At 33.7% G+C, this 19,709-nt stretch overlaps 2 protein-coding genes and 2 long non-coding RNA genes across 11 annotated transcripts; 3 read left to right on the forward strand and 1 right to left on the reverse strand.

The window, feature by feature from the left end:
- The first annotated feature begins 796 nt into the window (after positions 1–796).
- LOC113562442 lies at positions 797–1,350 on the forward strand. 2 transcript variants are annotated; one of them, XR_003406907.1, is made up of 3 exons: positions 797–918; positions 1,029–1,148; positions 1,275–1,350. It is a non-coding gene; the product is annotated as an uncharacterized LOC113562442 (long non-coding RNA). The 2 variants fall into 2 exon arrangements; XR_003406908.1 differs by having other exon boundaries at positions 1,251–1,344.
- A 660-nt stretch (positions 1,351–2,010) lies between these two features.
- LOC113561989 lies at positions 2,011–4,225 on the forward strand. Of its 2 annotated transcripts, none has more exons than XR_003406547.1 (5): positions 2,011–2,064; positions 3,012–3,102; positions 3,410–3,554; positions 3,675–3,807; positions 3,887–4,225. It is a non-coding gene; the product is annotated as an uncharacterized LOC113561989 (long non-coding RNA). The 2 variants fall into 2 exon arrangements; XR_003406548.1 differs by lacking the exon at positions 2,011–2,064 and adding an exon at positions 2,730–2,820.
- A 1,920-nt stretch (positions 4,226–6,145) lies between these two features.
- LOC105280871 (adiponectin receptor protein) lies at positions 6,146–11,682 on the reverse strand. Of its 4 annotated transcripts, none has more exons than XM_011341734.3 (8): positions 11,531–11,682; positions 11,361–11,452; positions 10,154–10,429; positions 9,975–10,073; positions 9,168–9,339; positions 8,625–9,022; positions 8,146–8,310; positions 6,146–8,050 (listed from the first exon to the last, which is right to left on the reverse strand). In XM_011341734.3, exons 3-8 carry the CDS (start codon positions 10,397–10,399, stop codon positions 7,916–7,918), a joined length of 1,215 nt encoding a protein of 404 aa, XP_011340036.1. In that variant the 5' UTR covers positions 10,400–10,429; positions 11,361–11,452; positions 11,531–11,682; the 3' UTR covers positions 6,146–7,915. The 4 variants fall into 4 exon arrangements, with proteins under 4 accessions (XP_011340036.1, XP_011340035.1, XP_011340037.1 ...); XM_011341733.3 differs by having other exon boundaries at positions 11,339–11,452; XM_011341735.3 differs by lacking the exon at positions 11,361–11,452.
- A 1,025-nt stretch (positions 11,683–12,707) lies between these two features.
- Positions 12,708–18,249, forward strand: LOC113561865 (adiponectin receptor protein-like). 3 transcript variants are annotated; one of them, XM_026969341.1, is made up of 7 exons: positions 12,708–12,861; positions 13,963–14,238; positions 14,319–14,417; positions 15,053–15,224; positions 15,370–15,767; positions 16,082–16,246; positions 16,342–18,249. In XM_026969341.1, exons 2-7 carry the CDS (start codon positions 13,993–13,995, stop codon positions 16,474–16,476), a joined length of 1,215 nt encoding a protein of 404 aa, XP_026825142.1. In that variant the 5' UTR covers positions 12,708–12,861; positions 13,963–13,992; the 3' UTR covers positions 16,477–18,249. The 3 variants fall into 3 exon arrangements, with proteins under 3 accessions (XP_026825142.1, XP_026825144.1, XP_026825146.1); XM_026969343.1 differs by lacking the exon at positions 12,708–12,861 and adding an exon at positions 13,029–13,055; XM_026969345.1 differs by lacking the exon at positions 12,708–12,861 and adding an exon at positions 13,553–13,669.
- Positions 18,250–19,709: the final 1,460 nt, after the last annotated feature.

Below are 19,709 nucleotides of genomic sequence, written 5' to 3' on the forward strand. Positions count from 1 at the left end.
TCCACTTCGTGCAATTTCGTAAATTCCTTTCTCATTGAAAACAGTAGAGTTTGATGTGATCTTATACAATATTCTTATAATATTATATATCTGTCGATCTTGCTTTGTTTTTTTTTTTTTTTTTTTTTTTCTGATTGGAATATGTTTAATCAATAAATAATGAAACAATAAATTTATGATTTAATTAAAAGTTACAAAGTGAGGCGAATAAAAATATTACTTTCTGCCACATACATTTTATATATATATATAAATAATAAAATTAATATTTATATATAATTTTTTTCAACTGAATTCTAATGTACATCTGTTTAACATAACAGCTTGTTCAAATTTTATAAACATTATCTGTTTTAAGTCGCAAAGTAGCAATGCATATATCTTTTAGTAAGTGGACTGAAACGAATGAAATTCTTGCGTTAAAGAAAAGGTGAATTACGCATGCGTGGGCTTCGACCAAGATATTATTTTACGAATGTTTTTCTCGGGAAAGTTCACAGATGTTAATTCCCTTCAGCGTAATATTGATCGCGTAATCATTGTCTCCCCAACGGGGTAGGTGTCTGCGAGTATCTATCACGCTATGTGCTACCTTCTACTCCGTTTATACATACTTACATAATTTCCGTTGGCGAAAAACTGACACAATTGTATATAATGTTACATGAATATATAATACGCAATTGTTTCTTTGAGAAATAGAGTTTCACAAATTGTCGAGAATGTTTTATAGTCAAACGAAACTCCATAAACTGAGGATCGCTTGTAAAATGAGGATCTCTGTCCAGGAAACGGTATTTTAGCTTCAATCGAATTACTCTACTCATTGTTGGCTTATGGCCTTATCAACAATTAGCGCTTGCTCGATTTCTGACAACACTCTGCCTTAGTATTTTGATAAGCTTCGTCGGATTAATAGTACGTAAATATTTTTAATCCTAGTGTTTGCTATTTTACAATTTACATGTCATTTAAATGAGAAAATAATTTTTTGAGGCAATCAAATCCCTATAAATTTTTAATTACAGTTTTCAAGACTTTATTTTGTAGACTACTCCTTTGACTTTACTATTAATTTGCTTTGTGTGGCAACATTTTATACTTTCTTTGTGATTAAATATATCTCCTTTTGGATTAACAGAAAAGCTGTGAGTTATATCTTTATTTCTTCCAAAACTATATTGTTACAATTGGTACAAATAAATTTTGATATGTAAAAAGTTTCTTTCATATTTTATAATGCTATGCAGCGTAAAATATTGTTAATACGATAGATAAGATACTTATTGGAACAATTTCAATACACCTACAATGGGCTAAAGGATGAGAATGAAATTGCTATCTATGACAATACGGGAACTTTGGAAAACGAATAACGGTCGCTTTATAAGTAAGAAAATCTGCTACTTTTTTTTTTGTAATTATTGTGCTTATTTAAATAATTTTAGCATTGAAATATAAATTAGATTACACTATTTACTAAGAAATTACGGTTTACCAATTTTTTGTATTGTATTATATTGCTCATGCATATATGTAGCTTTTTTGTTTTCTCTAAAGAAAGAATATTTAGTAGTTGCAGTATGCAATCAGTCCGTTATTATTGCAATGCAATGTTGGCCGTACATTTTTTGATGTGATTATGCCAAAAATGGAACCTATGTAGGCCGTTTGGTAGCAGTTGTGAGCAAATACTTCGCGGTACAAGAAAAATATTCTTATTTACTTCTTCTGCATGTAAACATTACTAGTACTGTAGGATCATTTGTACTTTTAGCAATAGGAACAATGATATTATCATATGTGAAACATATATGTGGAATGTTCAGAATCGCTAGGTAAAGAAATATATAAAAATTCAAACCAGAGATTTGTTCACATTGTGTAGAAAATAGTTACTTCATAAAGTTTAGAAAATAGATATAATTATGGTGAAGATACTATTTACAGCTACCGTTTTGAACAAGCAATAACGACTACTACGTTACAAAGTATTACTTAAAAAATAAATATGATTTACAAGGAGTTAATCTGTGCCGTTGACATTCATCGCAAAGCTACAGAGTAAGTATTTATATGATTATATATATATATATATATATATATATATATTATTATGATAATATATACATTATTACTAATAATGTCAATAAAGTAATGAAAAACATTTTTTTTTCTGGAAGGTGTCAATTACCCGTCCGACAAAATTTGATCTTTTTTTGTAAACGAGTGTGAATAGTCATTTTCGATGTATTTCTTCGATGATTTTTGCCTGCTAAACACGAATCTGTGTCCAACTTTGGCTATCGCACGCACGCATACTCAATGCACGTACACGCATACACAATTACACACATACGTATATTCTTTTATACTCTTTCTGCCTATTGCATTCTATTAAATTTATATTGCTTTTTGATGATATTTAATATGATTCTATTATATTATATAAGTATAAAAGCACTTACTTTTCACATAACAGCGTTAAAAAGGAACTTTCTATGGACAATAAGAGCTATTTTCAACTAACTATATCTCGAAAAATCATACCGAAACGAACAACACGCATTTTACAGCTACAAGATGACACTTTCGCATGGTGTACCGAAATTTGGGAAACAAATTTGCTGGCGGTGCTACAACGTCATGAAAACCCTCAAAATCGACTTTGACCTCTCTGACGCCATTTTTCCAAAATTGTGACGTGATAGCCAAATTTTGGGCAACGGATTCGTGTTTAGCAGGCAAACATACATCGGAAATGACTATGCACATTCGTGTTATAAAAATGTTGGACAGTGCTATTAAAGACATAAAATAGTATGCATCAGTACAGAGAACGAGAGAGTTAATAAGAATTAGAATTTTCAGACAAATTGCCGATGTATGGGGCAATTATTGTACTTAATTTAAAAAATGTAGTTAATTAAAAATGATCATACATGCAATTGAAATTTAATTAATTATTTCGTGATAACTTATTTTAATATAATTATATCTATTTTTTAAAGGTTTGCTAAATTTCTTATCAGTAGCATGAATCGATCACTTTTCTTTGTCATAATGATTTATGTGCTTTGCGTGAGTTTCAATCTTTATGGAGTAAGTTTTCTTACATTCAATATTATTTATAAGCCACCTACGTAACATTTTGTAAAATTTGATGCGAACAAATTATCAATAAGAAGATAAATATTCTAATAACAATTTTAAAATATTAAGGAATTAGTATTTCTCTCTAAATATCATACTAATTGCATAAACACAAAGTTTTTCTGTTTATGCAATAGTAAAAATTCACTAGGTATTGCATAAGAAATGATGAATTTTGAAGATGTTATAAATATTAATATAGATGTTAGATATTATAAAGTATTAAGATTTTAATTACATAATAGCTATGTTTTAGATATTTCACAATGAACCAGCTGTGCAGGAAATAGAACAAACATTAGTACATCTTATTATTATAGGTTTCGTTTTTGCATACATGTTCATAGCCAACTATGTCGGACAGGAAATTATGGATTATAATAATCATGTATTCTTACCGTGTAAGCGATATTTCTGTGATGCTTATATTTTTATTTGAATAATTTTCAATGATAAAAATGCTAGGACGTTTTTTTATAATCTCAAATTATAATTATCATTTCCATACCAGTTTTCTATAGGTACAATGCTCCATGGTACCTAGCACCGTTGCAGATACAGAAGTTGATCTTGATCTTATTACAAAGAAGTAACAAGGCTTTCACGTTGAGCATCGTTGGATTATTCACAATATCTTTAGAATGCTTTGCTTCGGTAAAGTTATTCGTTTAATAATATACATAAATAATGTTGCATACGTTGGTGAAAAGTACTAAGGAGAATTTGTTTGCAGCTAGCAAGTACATCAATATCTTACTTCACTCTCATGCTATCTTTGTAATAATTACGAAAATATAACATCCAATAATATCATATATTAGAATAGATAGATATAAAACTGAGTGAAAATGCCGACTTTCTCTTCTACTATTAAACAGCTGGAAAGTTGGGGTAATAATAAGGTGATAATATTTTTCTTTCAAAATCGTAAATCGTGTTATGTGAAGTAAGCAAAGCAAAACATTAGTTGGCTCATAGATACAATCAATTATGCTAACAAAACCAGGCCTGAAGTGTTTCTCATATGTCAACGTATCGAATGTATCATTCGAAGAAAGTTTGTTGATTTTAATATGTGCAATCGCATTGTTGAAATATATTGTATAACGAATTTAGTATTATAATGAAATAATCAATAATAAAAATTTCATTAGTTTTTACGTATGCAGCCAATTCATTTTTCTAAGAATGGATGAAATGATTAATAAGTGAAATATTATAATAATTTAAATATTAAGTATGTTAATAAATTCTTTAAATAAGTAAGTAAGTTATATGTATATTAAATATTCAGTAATGATACTTGCAAAGATATTGCTAAACTAATAAGGAAATATATGTTATTAAGGATCGGCCCTTTCCAATTTGTCTTTTTGATTTTTTGACGTCATAGGCGAGAACTGACACGGTCTAAAATTCTTGCGTCCTATTTTCATTTTTCACTTTTTCCTCACAAAAAAATACTTTTAATGAGATTCTCTTCTGAGATTCTTTCTCCTGAGAAAGTAAGTTCTTGTTATCCGTATTACAGTACTATTTCTTGTTACAGAGACTAAAGAAGCTTTTTTCGCAAAATACTCAGCTAATCGTTTCAATTTTAATTTAATTCTAATCATTATTCATACTTTCCTATTATTGGCTCCCAAGTAGCAAAGTTATATCAGAAAATAGCAAAGGTTGTAGTTTAGTTGACATTTCAAATTCTTCAGAACAGTTTCTATCCTTTTCCTTCTTTTTATTAAAGAAAGTGTTTTAAAGCATGTGGAACATCAACTGGACTACAGCCATAACATGATATCATTATTTCGTTTTCTGACATCATTTTGCTACTTTTAGGGCACAGTTAAAAAGGAAATAACTAGCCTGATTATTAGTCCTTTCATAACTTCAATTTTCTTCTTGATCGTATCCGTGTGCATACATGTACCTATACTATATCATGCCATATGCAAACTGGAAGGCAAAGAAATCGATTATCTTTACTCTTAAGGGGATGCTGGAGCTGCTAGTGAACTATTTTTTCACTATAGCGATGGTAATTGCAGTTTCGAAAATTCTCTTTATTGCTTGTGCAGAATAAAAAATCCTTGTCCAAAATGAAGTATAGATAGAAAGTCCGCTCTACAGGACTTTATATTCAAAATGGAAAAAAGTTAAAAACTTGCATTTGTCTTTTCTAACTTTTTTCCATTTTGAATATAAAGTCCTGTAGAGCGGACTTTTTTTCTATCTATACTTCATTTGTGGAAAAGGATTTTTTATTCTGCACAAACAATAAAGAGAATTTTCGAAACTGCAATTACCATCGCTATAGTGAAAAAATAGTTCACTAGCAACTCCAGCTTCCCCTTAAAGCAATATAAAATGTTTGCAGGTACGTGCACTTTAAATACACTTTGCCTCATCAAAGATATAAGATTCTTTTCTTCCTCGAAAAAGCATTATTTCTTTTCGCAAAACTATTTTTGTTTTATCTATCATAGAAAACTTGAAATACATACACAGCTGAATAAATGAATAGTTCCTGCGCATTTTCAAAACATATTAAACTGTGCAAACATTATTTATAAAAATTGCAAGTTGTCGTGATATTTGCAACAACAATGACGTAACAATGAAATTGGTTACTTCAAATTTTACGATTAATGAAGATAAGAATGAAAATTATAAAATTTCTCTCAAAGTATTATGCTTGTAACTAATCATGATATAAAATTTAAAAACATTTATACATAAATTTATTAAAGAAAAAATATCAAAAATGTAATTCTTTTACATCGAAGAATATTAACGATGAGAACTAATCGTGATTTGAAATTAAGAACTTTTCACATAAATTTATACAGAAAAAATATTAAATATGCAATCTTTCATCAAAAAATGTTAATGATCAGAAAAACATATTATAAACAACAAACGTAAATGTATCCTAATCATATTATATCTAGTATGTCTAAAAACTAATTATATGATATAATTTAAACACAGATTGTATGGATGTAAAAATTGTTCATTTTATTCAAAGTACTTCTCAATAACGATACAACAAATTGAGTGGTCAATCAATATGTGCAGATTTCTTGAAGTCTGGTTTCGAAATCACCTTGAGGATTCTTGTCACGGCTTAGATGATTATACCATCATCATAGCGAGTCCCATCGGAGTTTTGATTCTTAAAAATCGAAAATAGTTGCAGGAATTAAATTAAGTAAAAACAATTTACTTATAACTTTTACATGAATGTTCAAATAGGTTAATCGCGTTGAATTCAAGGACGCATTTTTATCTCTTCCCTTCTGGGTTTCAAATAACTTTATAAGTGTTATCGTAATTTTATATATTAAGCATTTCGAACGTATTATACAATATTAAAAAACAAAAGACACATTTGGAACAGTAAATCTGATGCATTGTTCTTTCTTTTCTTTTTTTTCATTATAATAGTAACACACAAATTCCCATCGTATCAACAATGATTATGTTCAAAAATATTACAGACTTTTATAGTACGGCTATAAAATTCATTCACAGTAAATAGTCGCTTCCTAAGTCCTCGTTATAATCGTACATCCTTGTTGCTGCTTTACCTGTACCTCAATACTACATACCAGACCTTACATAAATATTAAGTTTTCACTCGTTCCACGAAAACCTGATAGATGAGCATATACAACTGATGCTTCAATATCATTAACAATTCCAGATATAAAACAGTCGACAATTTTTCTCCCTTAACGGCGAATAAGTTTATCGCTTACACTAATACTCGGTAGCTGTAAAGTTCATGATCAGAAGAATACACTTGAAAAAGAAGGTATCCAAATATTTATGTAATTTCGGAGATTTAAAATCCAAGTATAAGTAACACACGTGCCACTTTTAAGCTTAAGTATTATATTATATATCTCTTTCAAAATTTCATTTTATTTACATTATTCGAATCTGAGGCGCGAATGCCAATTCGGCCGATTGTTCTCATAAAGTAAGGAAGCAAATCGATATATGTATGTATGTATGTATGTATGTATGTATGTATGTATATATATCTCTTAACTAAACTAATTTTAAATAAACCTTTAACAATATCAACTAACGCGCAATCATATAGACATCTTCAGAAATAACTTTTGTTTATGTGGCTTCTGTGTTTTCTCGCTGCAGCCATAGCGGAATCCAACCGAGACCAAGAAATACTATTTAAATAAATTCTGTTGTATCTCGCACCATTTATTACCATTTTTATTGGTTCTACAGCATAGATTGGTAAAATCGATTAAAATAGATTTGCATTTTGATTCGTACACAACTATAAAATACCTAATGATAAATAACTATAAAACTTAAATCCAAGCTACGTGCGATTTTCTTGGAAAACGTAGAACATGTTGAAGGCGAATAAAAATGTATATGAAAGAATTTATTTCAACATGTATACACTGCAAGGAGGAAAATTTGCAAAAGTTTTTCTTCTCGGTATCGTGATTGGAAACGGCTGCAGCGACAAATCGGAGAAAATCCTAAAAAAGCTAATGGAAAAATCGGCAATTAAATAAATAAGCAACATATTCACTAAAAACACATTCTAACGCAAGTTGGAATTACAGACAGTATATCCGCTTCTATTTTACATCGCGTTTATCGCGTAACTTCCCCAAAACAGTACAGATCTGCTCTTGGCGCACGATTTAGGAATCCTTGAAGTCTCTTTAGATTGAATGAGATGAGAGTTATCAACAGGAAATGAAGATACATGCCCGTATATTCAGAAAGCTAATACTTGTGATGGGTTTGTGCAGTCGCCTATTGTCATTCTGTGCATTGCCATCTCCGTAATACCGTGGTAATGAACGAAAGCGGCCGCAATTACCAATACATGGAAGATTTGATGGCTCTGAAACTGAATATGAGACATAATGCGTATAATACCCGTAAGAAATAATCGTCTCTCTTGTACGAACCGATAATATTTAGTATTTTATTGTGCAAACTTACCCAAATATCAAACTTTCCTGGGAAAAAACGTTCAGGTACCCTTAAAGCATAGAATAATGCTCCTAATATATACAGACATCCCATCAGTATTAACCATCCGAGAGATGCTTGACTGATCGCCTTGAACCAACCTTCGGCGACAGCATAATGTACCGCTGGTATTACCTAGGTGCAACGAAGACTCGAGATATTAATCTTAGTAGATGCGACGTGCGTCTTGTATCAGAGATCACAATTATATACGCAGATTTTCTGTAAAAACTTCGATTGGTTCTAGGTATTTCGTATTTTTACATAAACAATTTGCACATGAATGCGAATTTTTTAATTATTAATTGATTTGAGAATCAGATTTCCAAAATTTGGGACAAACGTCGTTTATTATTCATTTAATTTCGTTCGTCATTAGTATCGCAAATGGTTTACATTAGCTTTTCATTGGATTGATAATACTCGAGATAATGGCCGAGATTACTTACCCCACTAAGTCCGAATCCCATGAAGACTCCGGCTCTGAGCGGACGATAATTCGGCTCGCCGAATCGCTCCCAAAGCGATACTACTATGCTGGTTATGCCGAGGACAACCACCACAGAGAGATAAATTAGTTTGGGTTGGTAGTCGCAATAGAATCCATAATAAAGCCACGGTACAAAACTACCCATAATAAGCATAGCGATGCCACAATAATCTAACTTGGAGAACAGTTTTCCAACGCATTCGCTGTGACAATGAACTGTGTGAAAGGCAAACGACATTCCTAGGCAAATTATAGCGCCAGCAAAGAAGATACCAAACACCACTTTCTCCTCCAATTGTATCTCTATAGGAGGTTGCGTTAGAAAAAATATAGCTATACCGATAAAGGCAACGCAGCCTGTAAAGAATAAAAAGTGTCTGGTGAGCAATGAAATTCGTAACAAAAAAATCACAGAATGACGCTTAAACAGAATAAGCTACTTTCCGTGAAATGCACACATCCAGTGTCATCAGTTAATCGAGTGATTTTGTAAGAAACGTACCTAGCAAATGTGTCCAGATATTGCCAGTCTCTGTGTGGATTCGAAAGATACTTTTGAAACACGCATAAAATGAAGGCAGTGGCGGCCTATGACCGGCGTGCAAAAAATCGTTGTCCTGCAACCATCTCGGCAGATTTCTAAAGTGGCATTGTTTCCATGACGCCTCCCACACCTGTAAGTAAACATTTTAGTTTTAATCTTGGCTCATTGATCAAGGACATCAAGTTACAAATATAAATTGAAGCATGTCACAAATTTTTAGGTATCTTCGACACATCTTCCTTTTACTAGCAATTTTATTTCTATGAAAATAATTGCACAGCACATAAATGCAATTAATTTCCGTTTCTCTCAAAGACTATCATTGGAAGGAAGGTGATTCAAAATCATTCAAAATATTTATTAGCTGTGCAAAATTAATTTGATGCTTTTTTTGAAGAAATTGAGCCTTTTATTAAAAGATAACAAACATGTCAATCTTCAAAATATTCATCAGCATTTTCTAATACCTTTCTCCATCTGTCGCCAGTTGACGAGTTCTCTCTCAAAAGAAAGAGAGTAAATAAAGTAAATAAAGACTCAATTGTTTTAAAAAAAAGCACCGAATTAATTTGCATACCTAACAAAAATCCATATTCATTCCGTGCCGAACAAGATCTCCACAAGATGCGCCAATCATTGCTTTGTATGTGATTGCACAGTTATTGTATCAAAGTTGACAAGATTTTAAACAAAGCAAATCGATTTTAAATATATCTACCATCACTTTTCTGCTTAATGTTCAAAATAATTATTCTGTTTTCTTACTTTTCGAACAAACTCCTCAGCCTGTTCCGCTGCGTTATGTGCCAAGGCGCCCAGATCAATCTCATCACTCAACACGCCTGCCTTCAATACTTCTGTCATCTGTAATTCACACAACAGATGCTCAAGTAATCTCAATTACATTGCTACTTACATTTCTCACGAGACAACGAGCAGCGTACTTCACAGTCCAGAAGGTGATCATCTTCCGGAGTCGAGGGCAAAGGGCACCCAACTCCGTCCTCCTCTTCTGCCAGACAACTCGCATCATCGTCATCCAGTAACTCTTTAACCTCGTGTAAACCAGGTATCTCACTGTTTAACAACACACGATCGCTCCATGGAATGCGATGTCGTATTCCTGATTCCTCGAGCAAATTCTCCTCTTTGTCTTTGGCTTCCAGAATGGCATCCTCATACTGCGACATGATTCTGAATAGATGTGATTGACTCTAGCTCTGTAAGTACATTCGTCGTTATGTACAAGAGAAATATATAATTCACATCGAGAGTTTTCGTTACAAATAAATAATTTGCACACGAATCTCGACGTAAGCGCTAAATTACAGAATTCCAATTACGTCAACCACAATATTGCACTGACAATGAGACACCTCTCGACAAGTATGTGTTCATTATATCTCGTAATTCCTGATTTACAATGTACATTCAGTATACATGCAGAATATACCTTTACAAAATTCTAAGTTATATAAATATTATAATTGTATTCTTTCTGGTACAAGCTTACGTTTGATGTGCAAAAGATACGGAAACGGATGCACTTTAAAAAAAAGTTTGTATCAGTCGACACTCCAAACCGCTCATAAAACTCGCGAAAGTGCAAAATTTACCCAAGAAGTCGAAGACAAAGTACGTCAAGGCTAAAGTCACGTTCAAAACGAATGATTAATCGTAAATCGCACGCGCGCGCGCGTGCACGCACACACACACGCGCGCGCGCGCGCACGTAGAAAAATGTAAAAGCGATTATTAGTCCCGTTGAACGTGGACTTTGACACTCGACCGTTTAAACACGTATGTAGTCACCATCGCGAATAAAGTTGTAAAAAGGTAACCGATAACGGTTTTCGGCTTTGTATAAGCAGCGTAACTAATTATGTAAGTTGCGATAACGCGCGTTCCGAGTACCTCGTAGTCGTGCTGATTATCGACTGACCGATCTTTAACCCTTCCCCAGCAAAATTATTTTTACTCAACAATTGTTCCCAAGCAATGTACATTACGATTTCATGTCGTCTTCGGTATTTTCTTGTAGACGCGATTCCGAGAATCGGTTCACATCGCGCGACGGACGCGGCACGAATATTAATAACAAGTGTACGTCTAATAAAATGCTTAATCACCGCTAATAGCTTCCGTGCCTACCAGTCACACGCGCTTCCCGCGGCGTTCACATTTGAACTGACATATTCGACTGACTCGTAAAATTGCGGGTCCAATCGAAAGATTAGAATAACCTAAAAAACAGTGGGTTTCTTATTGCGCTGTTGGTGGTCGTAACGTTCGCGCGATTTATCTAATGATAAAGTAGATACCCGCTCGTCTCAGCATATAACACGGCAGCAACGCGTGGCAAGAAACGACGCGATAACCAATCACCTCCCGCTATACATGTAACACACATAAGGCAATTTTTGGCGACCGATTGGCATGCGAGTACAGCAGCTGTAGAGACGCTATAATCAGAGAGAAACCTGAGAGCGGCCACCAGCCTCCTGACGTTTGGCGCCGCCTGACAAAGTGGACGTGAACTAGTTCGTTACGCTCGGCAATGATACAAGTGAGCATTTTCCAACGGTACGGAAAAGTACATCCATGAATAGCTACAATTTGGCGCGAAGCGCGGTAGTCCAGTGGCTAAGCGCGAGACTCGTATTTTGCCATCCGCGCAAGTTGGGTTCGAGACCCGAGTTGTGATAATTTTTTTTTTCGGATTTTTTTTCTTGTGTTTGCATTTATTTTTTTTATTATGTAATAATAAATTATTATGTAAATAATGATTTATTATGTTTTATTATATTTTGGAGGTATACGTATATGTATAATGAGACATAAACATATACATTTAACATTTGTAAACTTTTTATTTATTTATATAGTTTGTATACTGTCGAGTGTTTATTTATTATAAAATTCTGACTCATTAAAAAAAGTGTCACACCTCTGGTGCTATGACTGTGCAGTGTTGCGGATGAAAATTTATATAAAAGCATTTATGTTTTTTATGCTTTTATATAATTTTCCATCCGCAACACTGTACAGTTATGTCAGAATTTTATAATAAATAAACACTCGACAGTATACAAACTATATAAATAAATAAAAAGTTTACAAATGTTAAATGTATATGTTATGTCTCATTATATACGTATACCTCCAAAATATAATAAAACATAATAAATCATTATTTACATAATAATTTATTATGTACATATAAAAAAATAGAATGCAAACACAAAGAAAGAAAAATCCGAAAAAAAAATTATCACAACTCGGTCTCGAACCCAACTTGCGCGGATGGCAAAATACGAGTCTCGCGCTTAGCCACTGGACTACCGCGCTTCGCGCCAAATTGTAGCTATTCATGGTATGTACTTTCCGTACCGTTGGAAAATGCTCACTTGTATCATTGCCGAGCGTAACGAACTAGTTCACGTCCACTTTGTCAGGCGGCGCCAAACGTCAGGAGGCTGGTGGCCGCTCTCAGGTTTCTCTCTGATTATAGCGTCTCTACAGCTGCTGTACTCGCATGCCAATCGGTCGCCAAAAATTGCCTTATGTGTGTTACATGTATAGCGGGAGGTGATTGGTTATCGCGTCGTTTCTTGCCACGCGTTGCTGCCGTGTTATATGCTGAGACGAGCGGGTATCTACTTTATCATTAGATAAATCGCGCGAACGTTACGACCACCAACAGCGCAATAAGAAACCCACTGTTTTTTAGGTTATTCTAATCTTTTCGATTGGACCCGCAATTTTACGAGTCAGTCGAATATGTCAGTTCAAATGTGAACGCCGCGGGAAGCGCGTGTGGACTGGTAGGCACGGAAGCTATTAGCGGTGATTAAGCATTTTATTAGACGTACACTTGTTATTAATATTCGTGCCGCGTCCGTCGCGCGATGTGAACCGATTCTCGGATCGCGTCTACAGAAAATACCGAAGACGACATGAAATCGTAATGTACATTGCTTGGGAACAATTGTTGAGTAAAAATAATTTTGCTGGGGAAGGGTTAAAGATCGGTCAGTCGATAATCAGCACGACTACGAGGTACTCGGAACGCGCGTTATCGCAACTTACATAATTAGTTACGCTGCTTATACAAAGCCGAAAACCGTTATCGGTTACCTTTTTACAACTTTATTCGCGATGGTGACTACATACGTGTTTAAACGGTCGAGTGTCAAAGTCCACGTTCAACGGGACTAATAATCGCTTTTACATTTTTCTACGTGCGCGCGCGCGCGCGTGTGTGTGTGCGTGCACGCGCGCGCGCGTGCGATTTACGATTAATCATTCGTTTTGAACGTGACTTTAGCCTTGACGTACTTTGTCTTCGACTTCTTGGGTAAATTTTGCACTTTCGCGAGTTTTATGAGCGGTTTGGAGTGTCGACTGATACAAACTTTTTTTTAAAGTGCATCCGTTTCCGTATCTTTTGCACATCAAACGTAAGCTTGTACCAGAAAGAATACAATTATAATATTTATATAACTTAGAATTTTGTAAAGGTATATTCTGCATGTATACTGAATGTACATTGTAAATCAGGAATTACGAGATATAATGAACACATACTTGTCGAGAGGTGTCTCATTGTCAGTGCAATATTGTGGTTGACGTAATTGGAATTCTGTAATTTAGCGCTTACGTCGAGATTCGTGTGCAAATTATTTATTTGTAACGAAAACTCTCGATGTGAATTATATATTTCTCTTGTACATAACGACGAATGTACTTACAGAGCTAGAGTCAATCACATCTATTCAGAATCATGTCGCAGTATGAGGATGCCATTCTGGAAGCCAAAGACAAAGAGGAGAATTTGCTCGAGGAATCAGGAATACGACATCGCATTCCATGGAGCGATCGTGTGTTGTTAAACAGTGAGATACCTGGTTTACACGAGGTTAAAGAGTTACTGGATGACGATGATGCGAGTTGTCTGGCAGAAGAGGAGGACGGAGTTGGGTGCCCTTTGCCCTCGACTCCGGAAGATGATCACCTTCTGGACTGTGAAGTACGCTGCTCGTTGTCTCGTGAGAAATGTAAGTAGCAATGTAATTGAGATTACTTGAGCATCTGTTGTGTGAATTACAGATGACAGAAGTATTGAAGGCAGGCGTGTTGAGTGATGAGATTGATCTGGGCGCCTTGGCACATAACGCAGCGGAACAGGCTGAGGAGTTTGTTCGAAAAGTAAGAAAACAGAATAATTATTTTGAACATTAAGCAGAAAAGTGATGGTAGATATATTTAAAATCGATTTGCTTTGTTTAAAATCTTGTCAACTTTGATACAATAACTGTGCAATCACATACAAAGCAATGATTGGCGCATCTTGTGGAGATCTTGTTCGGCACGGAATGAATATGGATTTTTGTTAGGTATGCAAATTAATTCGGTGCTTTTTTTAAAACAATTGAGTCTTTATTTACTTTATTTACTCTCTTTCTTTTGAGAGAGAACTCGTCAACTGGCGACAGATGGAGAAAGGTATTAGAAAATGCTGATGAATATTTTGAAGATTGACATGTTTGTTATCTTTTATAATAAAGGCTCAATTTCTTCAAAAAAAGCATCAAATTAATTTTGCACAGCTAATAAATATTTTGAATGATTTTGAATCACCTTCCTTCCAATGATAGTCTTTGAGAGAAACGGAAATTAATTGCATTTATGTGCTGTGCAATTATTTTCATAGAAATAAAATTGCTAGTAAAAGGAAGATGTGTCGAAGATACCTAAAAATTTGTGACATGCTTCAATTTATATTTGTAACTTGATGTCCTTGATCAATGAGCCAAGATTAAAACTAAAATGTTTACTTACAGGTGTGGGAGGCGTCATGGAAACAATGCCACTTTAGAAATCTGCCGAGATGGTTGCAGGACAACGATTTTTTGCACGCCGGTCATAGGCCGCCACTGCCTTCATTTTATGCGTGTTTCAAAAGTATCTTTCGAATCCACACAGAGACTGGCAATATCTGGACACATTTGCTAGGTACGTTTCTTACAAAATCACTCGATTAACTGATGACACTGGATGTGTGCATTTCACGGAAAGTAGCTTATTCTGTTTAAGCGTCATTCTGTGATTTTTTTGTTACGAATTTCATTGCTCACCAGACACTTTTTATTCTTTACAGGCTGCGTTGCCTTTATCGGTATAGCTATATTTTTTCTAACGCAACCTCCTATAGAGATACAATTGGAGGAGAAAGTGGTGTTTGGTATCTTCTTTGCTGGCGCTATAATTTGCCTAGGAATGTCGTTTGCCTTTCACACAGTTCATTGTCACAGCGAATGCGTTGGAAAACTGTTCTCCAAGTTAGATTATTGTGGCATCGCTATGCTTATTATGGGTAGTTTTGTACCGTGGCTTTATTATGGATTCTATTGCGACTACCAACCCAAACTAATTTATCTCTCTGTGGTGGTTGTCCTCGGCATAACCAGCATAGTAGTATCGCTTTGGGAGCGATTCGGCGAGCCGAATTATCGTCCGCTCAGAGCCGGAGTCTTCATGGGATTCGGACTTAGTGGGGTAAGTAATCTCGGCCATTATCTCGAGTATTATCAATCCAATGAAAAGCTAATGTAAACCATTTGCGATACTAATGACGAACGAAATTAAATGAATAATAAACGACGTTTGTCCCAAATTTTGGAAATCTGATTCTCAAATCAATTAATAATTAAAAAATTCGCATTCATGTGCAAATTGTTTATGTAAAAATACGAAATACCTAGAACCAATCGAAGTTTTTACAGAAAATCTGCGTATATAATTGTGATCTCTGATACAAGACGCACGTCGCATCTACTAAGATTAATATCTCGAGTCTTCGTTGCACCTAGGTAATACCAGCGGTACATTATGCTGTCGCCGAAGGTTGGTTCAAGGCGATCAGTCAAGCATCTCTCGGATGGTTAATACTGATGGGATGTCTGTATATATTAGGAGCATTATTCTATGCTTTAAGGGTACCTGAACGTTTTTTCCCAGGAAAGTTTGATATTTGGGTAAGTTTGCACAATAAAATACTAAATATTATCGGTTCGTACAAGAGAGACGATTATTTCTTACGGGTATTATACGCATTATGTCTCATATTCAGTTTCAGAGCCATCAAATCTTCCATGTATTGGTAATTGCGGCCGCTTTCGTTCATTACCACGGTATTACGGAGATGGCAATGCACAGAATGACAATAGGCGACTGCACAAACCCATCACAAGTATTAGCTTTCTGAATATACGGGCATGTATCTTCATTTCCTGTTGATAACTCTCATCTCATTCAATCTAAAGAGACTTCAAGGATTCCTAAATCGTGCGCCAAGAGCAGATCTGTACTGTTTTGGGGAAGTTACGCGATAAACGCGATGTAAAATAGAAGCGGATATACTGTCTGTAATTCCAACTTGCGTTAGAATGTGTTTTTAGTGAATATGTTGCTTATTTATTTAATTGCCGATTTTTCCATTAGCTTTTTTAGGATTTTCTCCGATTTGTCGCTGCAGCCGTTTCCAATCACGATACCGAGAAGAAAAACTTTTGCAAATTTTCCTCCTTGCAGTGTATACATGTTGAAATAAATTCTTTCATATACATTTTTATTCGCCTTCAACATGTTCTACGTTTTCCAAGAAAATCGCACGTAGCTTGGATTTAAGTTTTATAGTTATTTATCATTAGGTATTTTATAGTTGTGTACGAATCAAAATGCAAATCTATTTTAATCGATTTTACCAATCTATGCTGTAGAACCAATAAAAATGGTAATAAATGGTGCGAGATACAACAGAATTTATTTAAATAGTATTTCTTGGTCTCGGTTGGATTCCGCTATGGCTGCAGCGAGAAAACACAGAAGCCACATAAACAAAAGTTATTTCTGAAGATGTCTATATGATTGCGCGTTAGTTGATATTGTTAAAGGTTTATTTAAAATTAGTTTAGTTAAGAGATATATATACATACATACATACATACATACATACATACATACATATATCGATTTGCTTCCTTACTTTATGAGAACAATCGGCCGAATTGGCATTCGCGCCCTCAGATTCGAATAATGTAAATAAAATGAAATTTTGAAAGAGATATATAATATAATACTTAAGCTTAAAAGTGGCACGTGTGTTACTTATACTTGGATTTTAAATCTCCGAAATTACATAAATATTTGGATACCTTCTTTTTCAAGTGTATTCTTCTGATCATGAACTTTACAGCTACCGAGTATTAGTGTAAGCGATAAACTTATTCGCCGTTAAGGGAGAAAAATTGTCGACTGTTTTATATCTGGAATTGTTAATGATATTGAAGCATCAGTTGTATATGCTCATCTATCAGGTTTTCGTGGAACGAGTGAAAACTTAATATTTATGTAAGGTCTGGTATGTAGTATTGAGGTACAGGTAAAGCAGCAACAAGGATGTACGATTATAACGAGGACTTAGGAAGCGACTATTTACTGTGAATGAATTTTATAGCCGTACTATAAAAGTCTGTAATATTTTTGAACATAATCATTGTTGATACGATGGGAATTTGTGTGTTACTATTATAATGAAAAAAAAGAAAAAGAAAGAACAATGCATCAGATTTACTGTTCCAAATGTGTCTTTTGTTTTTTAATATTGTATAATACGTTCGAAATGCTTAATATATAAAATTACGATAACACTTATAAAGTTATTTGAAACCCAGAAGGGAAGAGATAAAAAATGCGTCCTTGAATTCAACGCGATTAACCTATTTGAACATTCATGTAAAAGTTATAAGTAAATTGTTTTTACTTAATTTAATTCCTGCAACTATTTTCGATTTTTAAGAATCAAAACTCCGATGGGACTCGCTATGATGATGGTATAATCATCTAAGCCGTGACAAGAATCCTCAAGGTGATTTCGAAACCAGACTTCAAGAAATCTGCACATATTGATTGACCACTCAATTTGTTGTATCGTTATTGAGAAGTACTTTGAATAAAATGAACAATTTTTACATCCATACAATCTGTGTTTAAATTATATCATATAATTAGTTTTTAGACATACTAGATATAATATGATTAGGATACATTTACGTTTGTTGTTTATAATATGTTTTTCTGATCATTAACATTTTTTGATGAAAGATTGCATATTTAATATTTTTTCTGTATAAATTTATGTGAAAAGTTCTTAATTTCAAATCACGATTAGTTCTCATCGTTAATATTCTTCGATGTAAAAGAATTACATTTTTGATATTTTTTCTATTAATAAATTTATGTATAAATGTTTTTAAATTTTATATCATGATTAGTTACAAGCATAATACTTTGAGAGAAATTTTATAATTTTCATTCTTATCTTCATTAATCGTAAAAATTTGAAGTAACCAATTTCATTGTTACGTCATTGTTGTTGCAAATATCACGACAACTTGCAATTTTTATAAATAATGTTTGCACAGTTTAATATGTTTTGAAAATGCGCAGGAACTATTCATTTATTCAGCTGTGTATGTATTTCAAGTTTTCTATGATAGATAAAACAAAAATAGTTTTGCGAAAAGAAATAATGCTTTTTCGAGGAAGAAAAGAATCTTATATCTTTGATGAGGCAAAGTGTATTTAAAGTGCACGTACCTGCAAACATTTTATATTGCTTTAAGGGGAAGCTGGAGTTGCTAGTGAACTATTTTTTCACTATAGCGATGGTAATTGCAGTTTCGAAAATTCTCTTTATTGTTTGTGCAGAATAAAAAATCCTTTTCCACAAATGAAGTATAGATAGAAAAAAAGTCCGCTCTACAGGACTTTATATTCAAAATGGAAAAAAGTTAGAAAAGACAAATGCAAGTTTTTAACTTTTTTCCATTTTGAATATAAAGTCCTGTAGAGCGGACTTTCTATCTATACTTCATTTGTGGACAAGGATTTTTTATTCTGCACAAGCAATAAAGAGAATTTTCGAAACTGCAATTACCATCGCTATAGTGAAAAAATAGTTCACTAGCAGCTCCAGCATCCCCTTAAGAGTAAAGATAATCGATTTCTTTGCCTTCCAGTTTGCATATGGCATGATATAGTATAGGTACATGTATGCACACGGATACGATCAAGAAGAAAATTGAAGTTATGAAAGGACTAATAATCAGGCTAGTTATTTCCTTTTTAACTGTGCCCTAAAAGTAGCAAAATGATGTCAGAAAACGAAATAATGATATCATGTTATGGCTGTAGTCCAGTTGATGTTCCACATGCTTTAAAACACTTTCTTTAATAAAAAGAAGGAAAAGGATAGAAACTGTTCTGAAGAATTTGAAATGTCAACTAAACTACAACCTTTGCTATTTTCTGATATAACTTTGCTACTTGGGAGCCAATAATAGGAAAGTATGAATAATGATTAGAATTAAATTAAAATTGAAACGATTAGCTGAGTATTTTGCGAAAAAGCTTCTTTAGTCTCTGTAACAAGAAATA

This window comes from Ooceraea biroi, chromosome 1 (assembly GCF_003672135.1).
Source record: "Ooceraea biroi isolate clonal line C1 chromosome 1, Obir_v5.4, whole genome shotgun sequence".
NCBI classification, from domain to species: Eukaryota; Metazoa; Arthropoda; class Insecta; order Hymenoptera; family Formicidae; genus Ooceraea; species Ooceraea biroi.

Excerpts from the sequence above, each read along its gene's own strand:
- LOC113561865 (XM_026969341.1), top strand. The coding sequence starts at position 13,993 with ATGTCGCAGTATGAGGATGCCATTCTGGAAGCCAAAGACAAAGAGGAG. Across the intron at positions 14,239-14,318 it reads ATCACCTTCTGGACTGTGAA|ATGACAGAAGTATTGAAGGC; the intron begins GTACGCTGCTCG and ends TGTGAATTACAG. Across the intron at positions 16,247-16,341 it reads CAGGAAAGTTTGATATTTGG|TTTCAGAGCCATCAAATCTT; the intron begins GTAAGTTTGCAC and ends TCTCATATTCAG.
- LOC105280871 (XM_011341735.3), bottom strand. The coding sequence starts at position 10,399 with ATGTCGCAGTATGAGGATGCCATTCTGGAAGCCAAAGACAAAGAGGAG. Across the intron at positions 9,023-9,167 it reads TATCTGGACACATTTGCTAG|GCTGCGTTGCCTTTATCGGT; the intron begins GTACGTTTCTTA and ends TATTCTTTACAG. Across the intron at positions 8,051-8,145 it reads CAGGAAAGTTTGATATTTGG|TTTCAGAGCCATCAAATCTT; the intron begins GTAAGTTTGCAC and ends TCTCATATTCAG.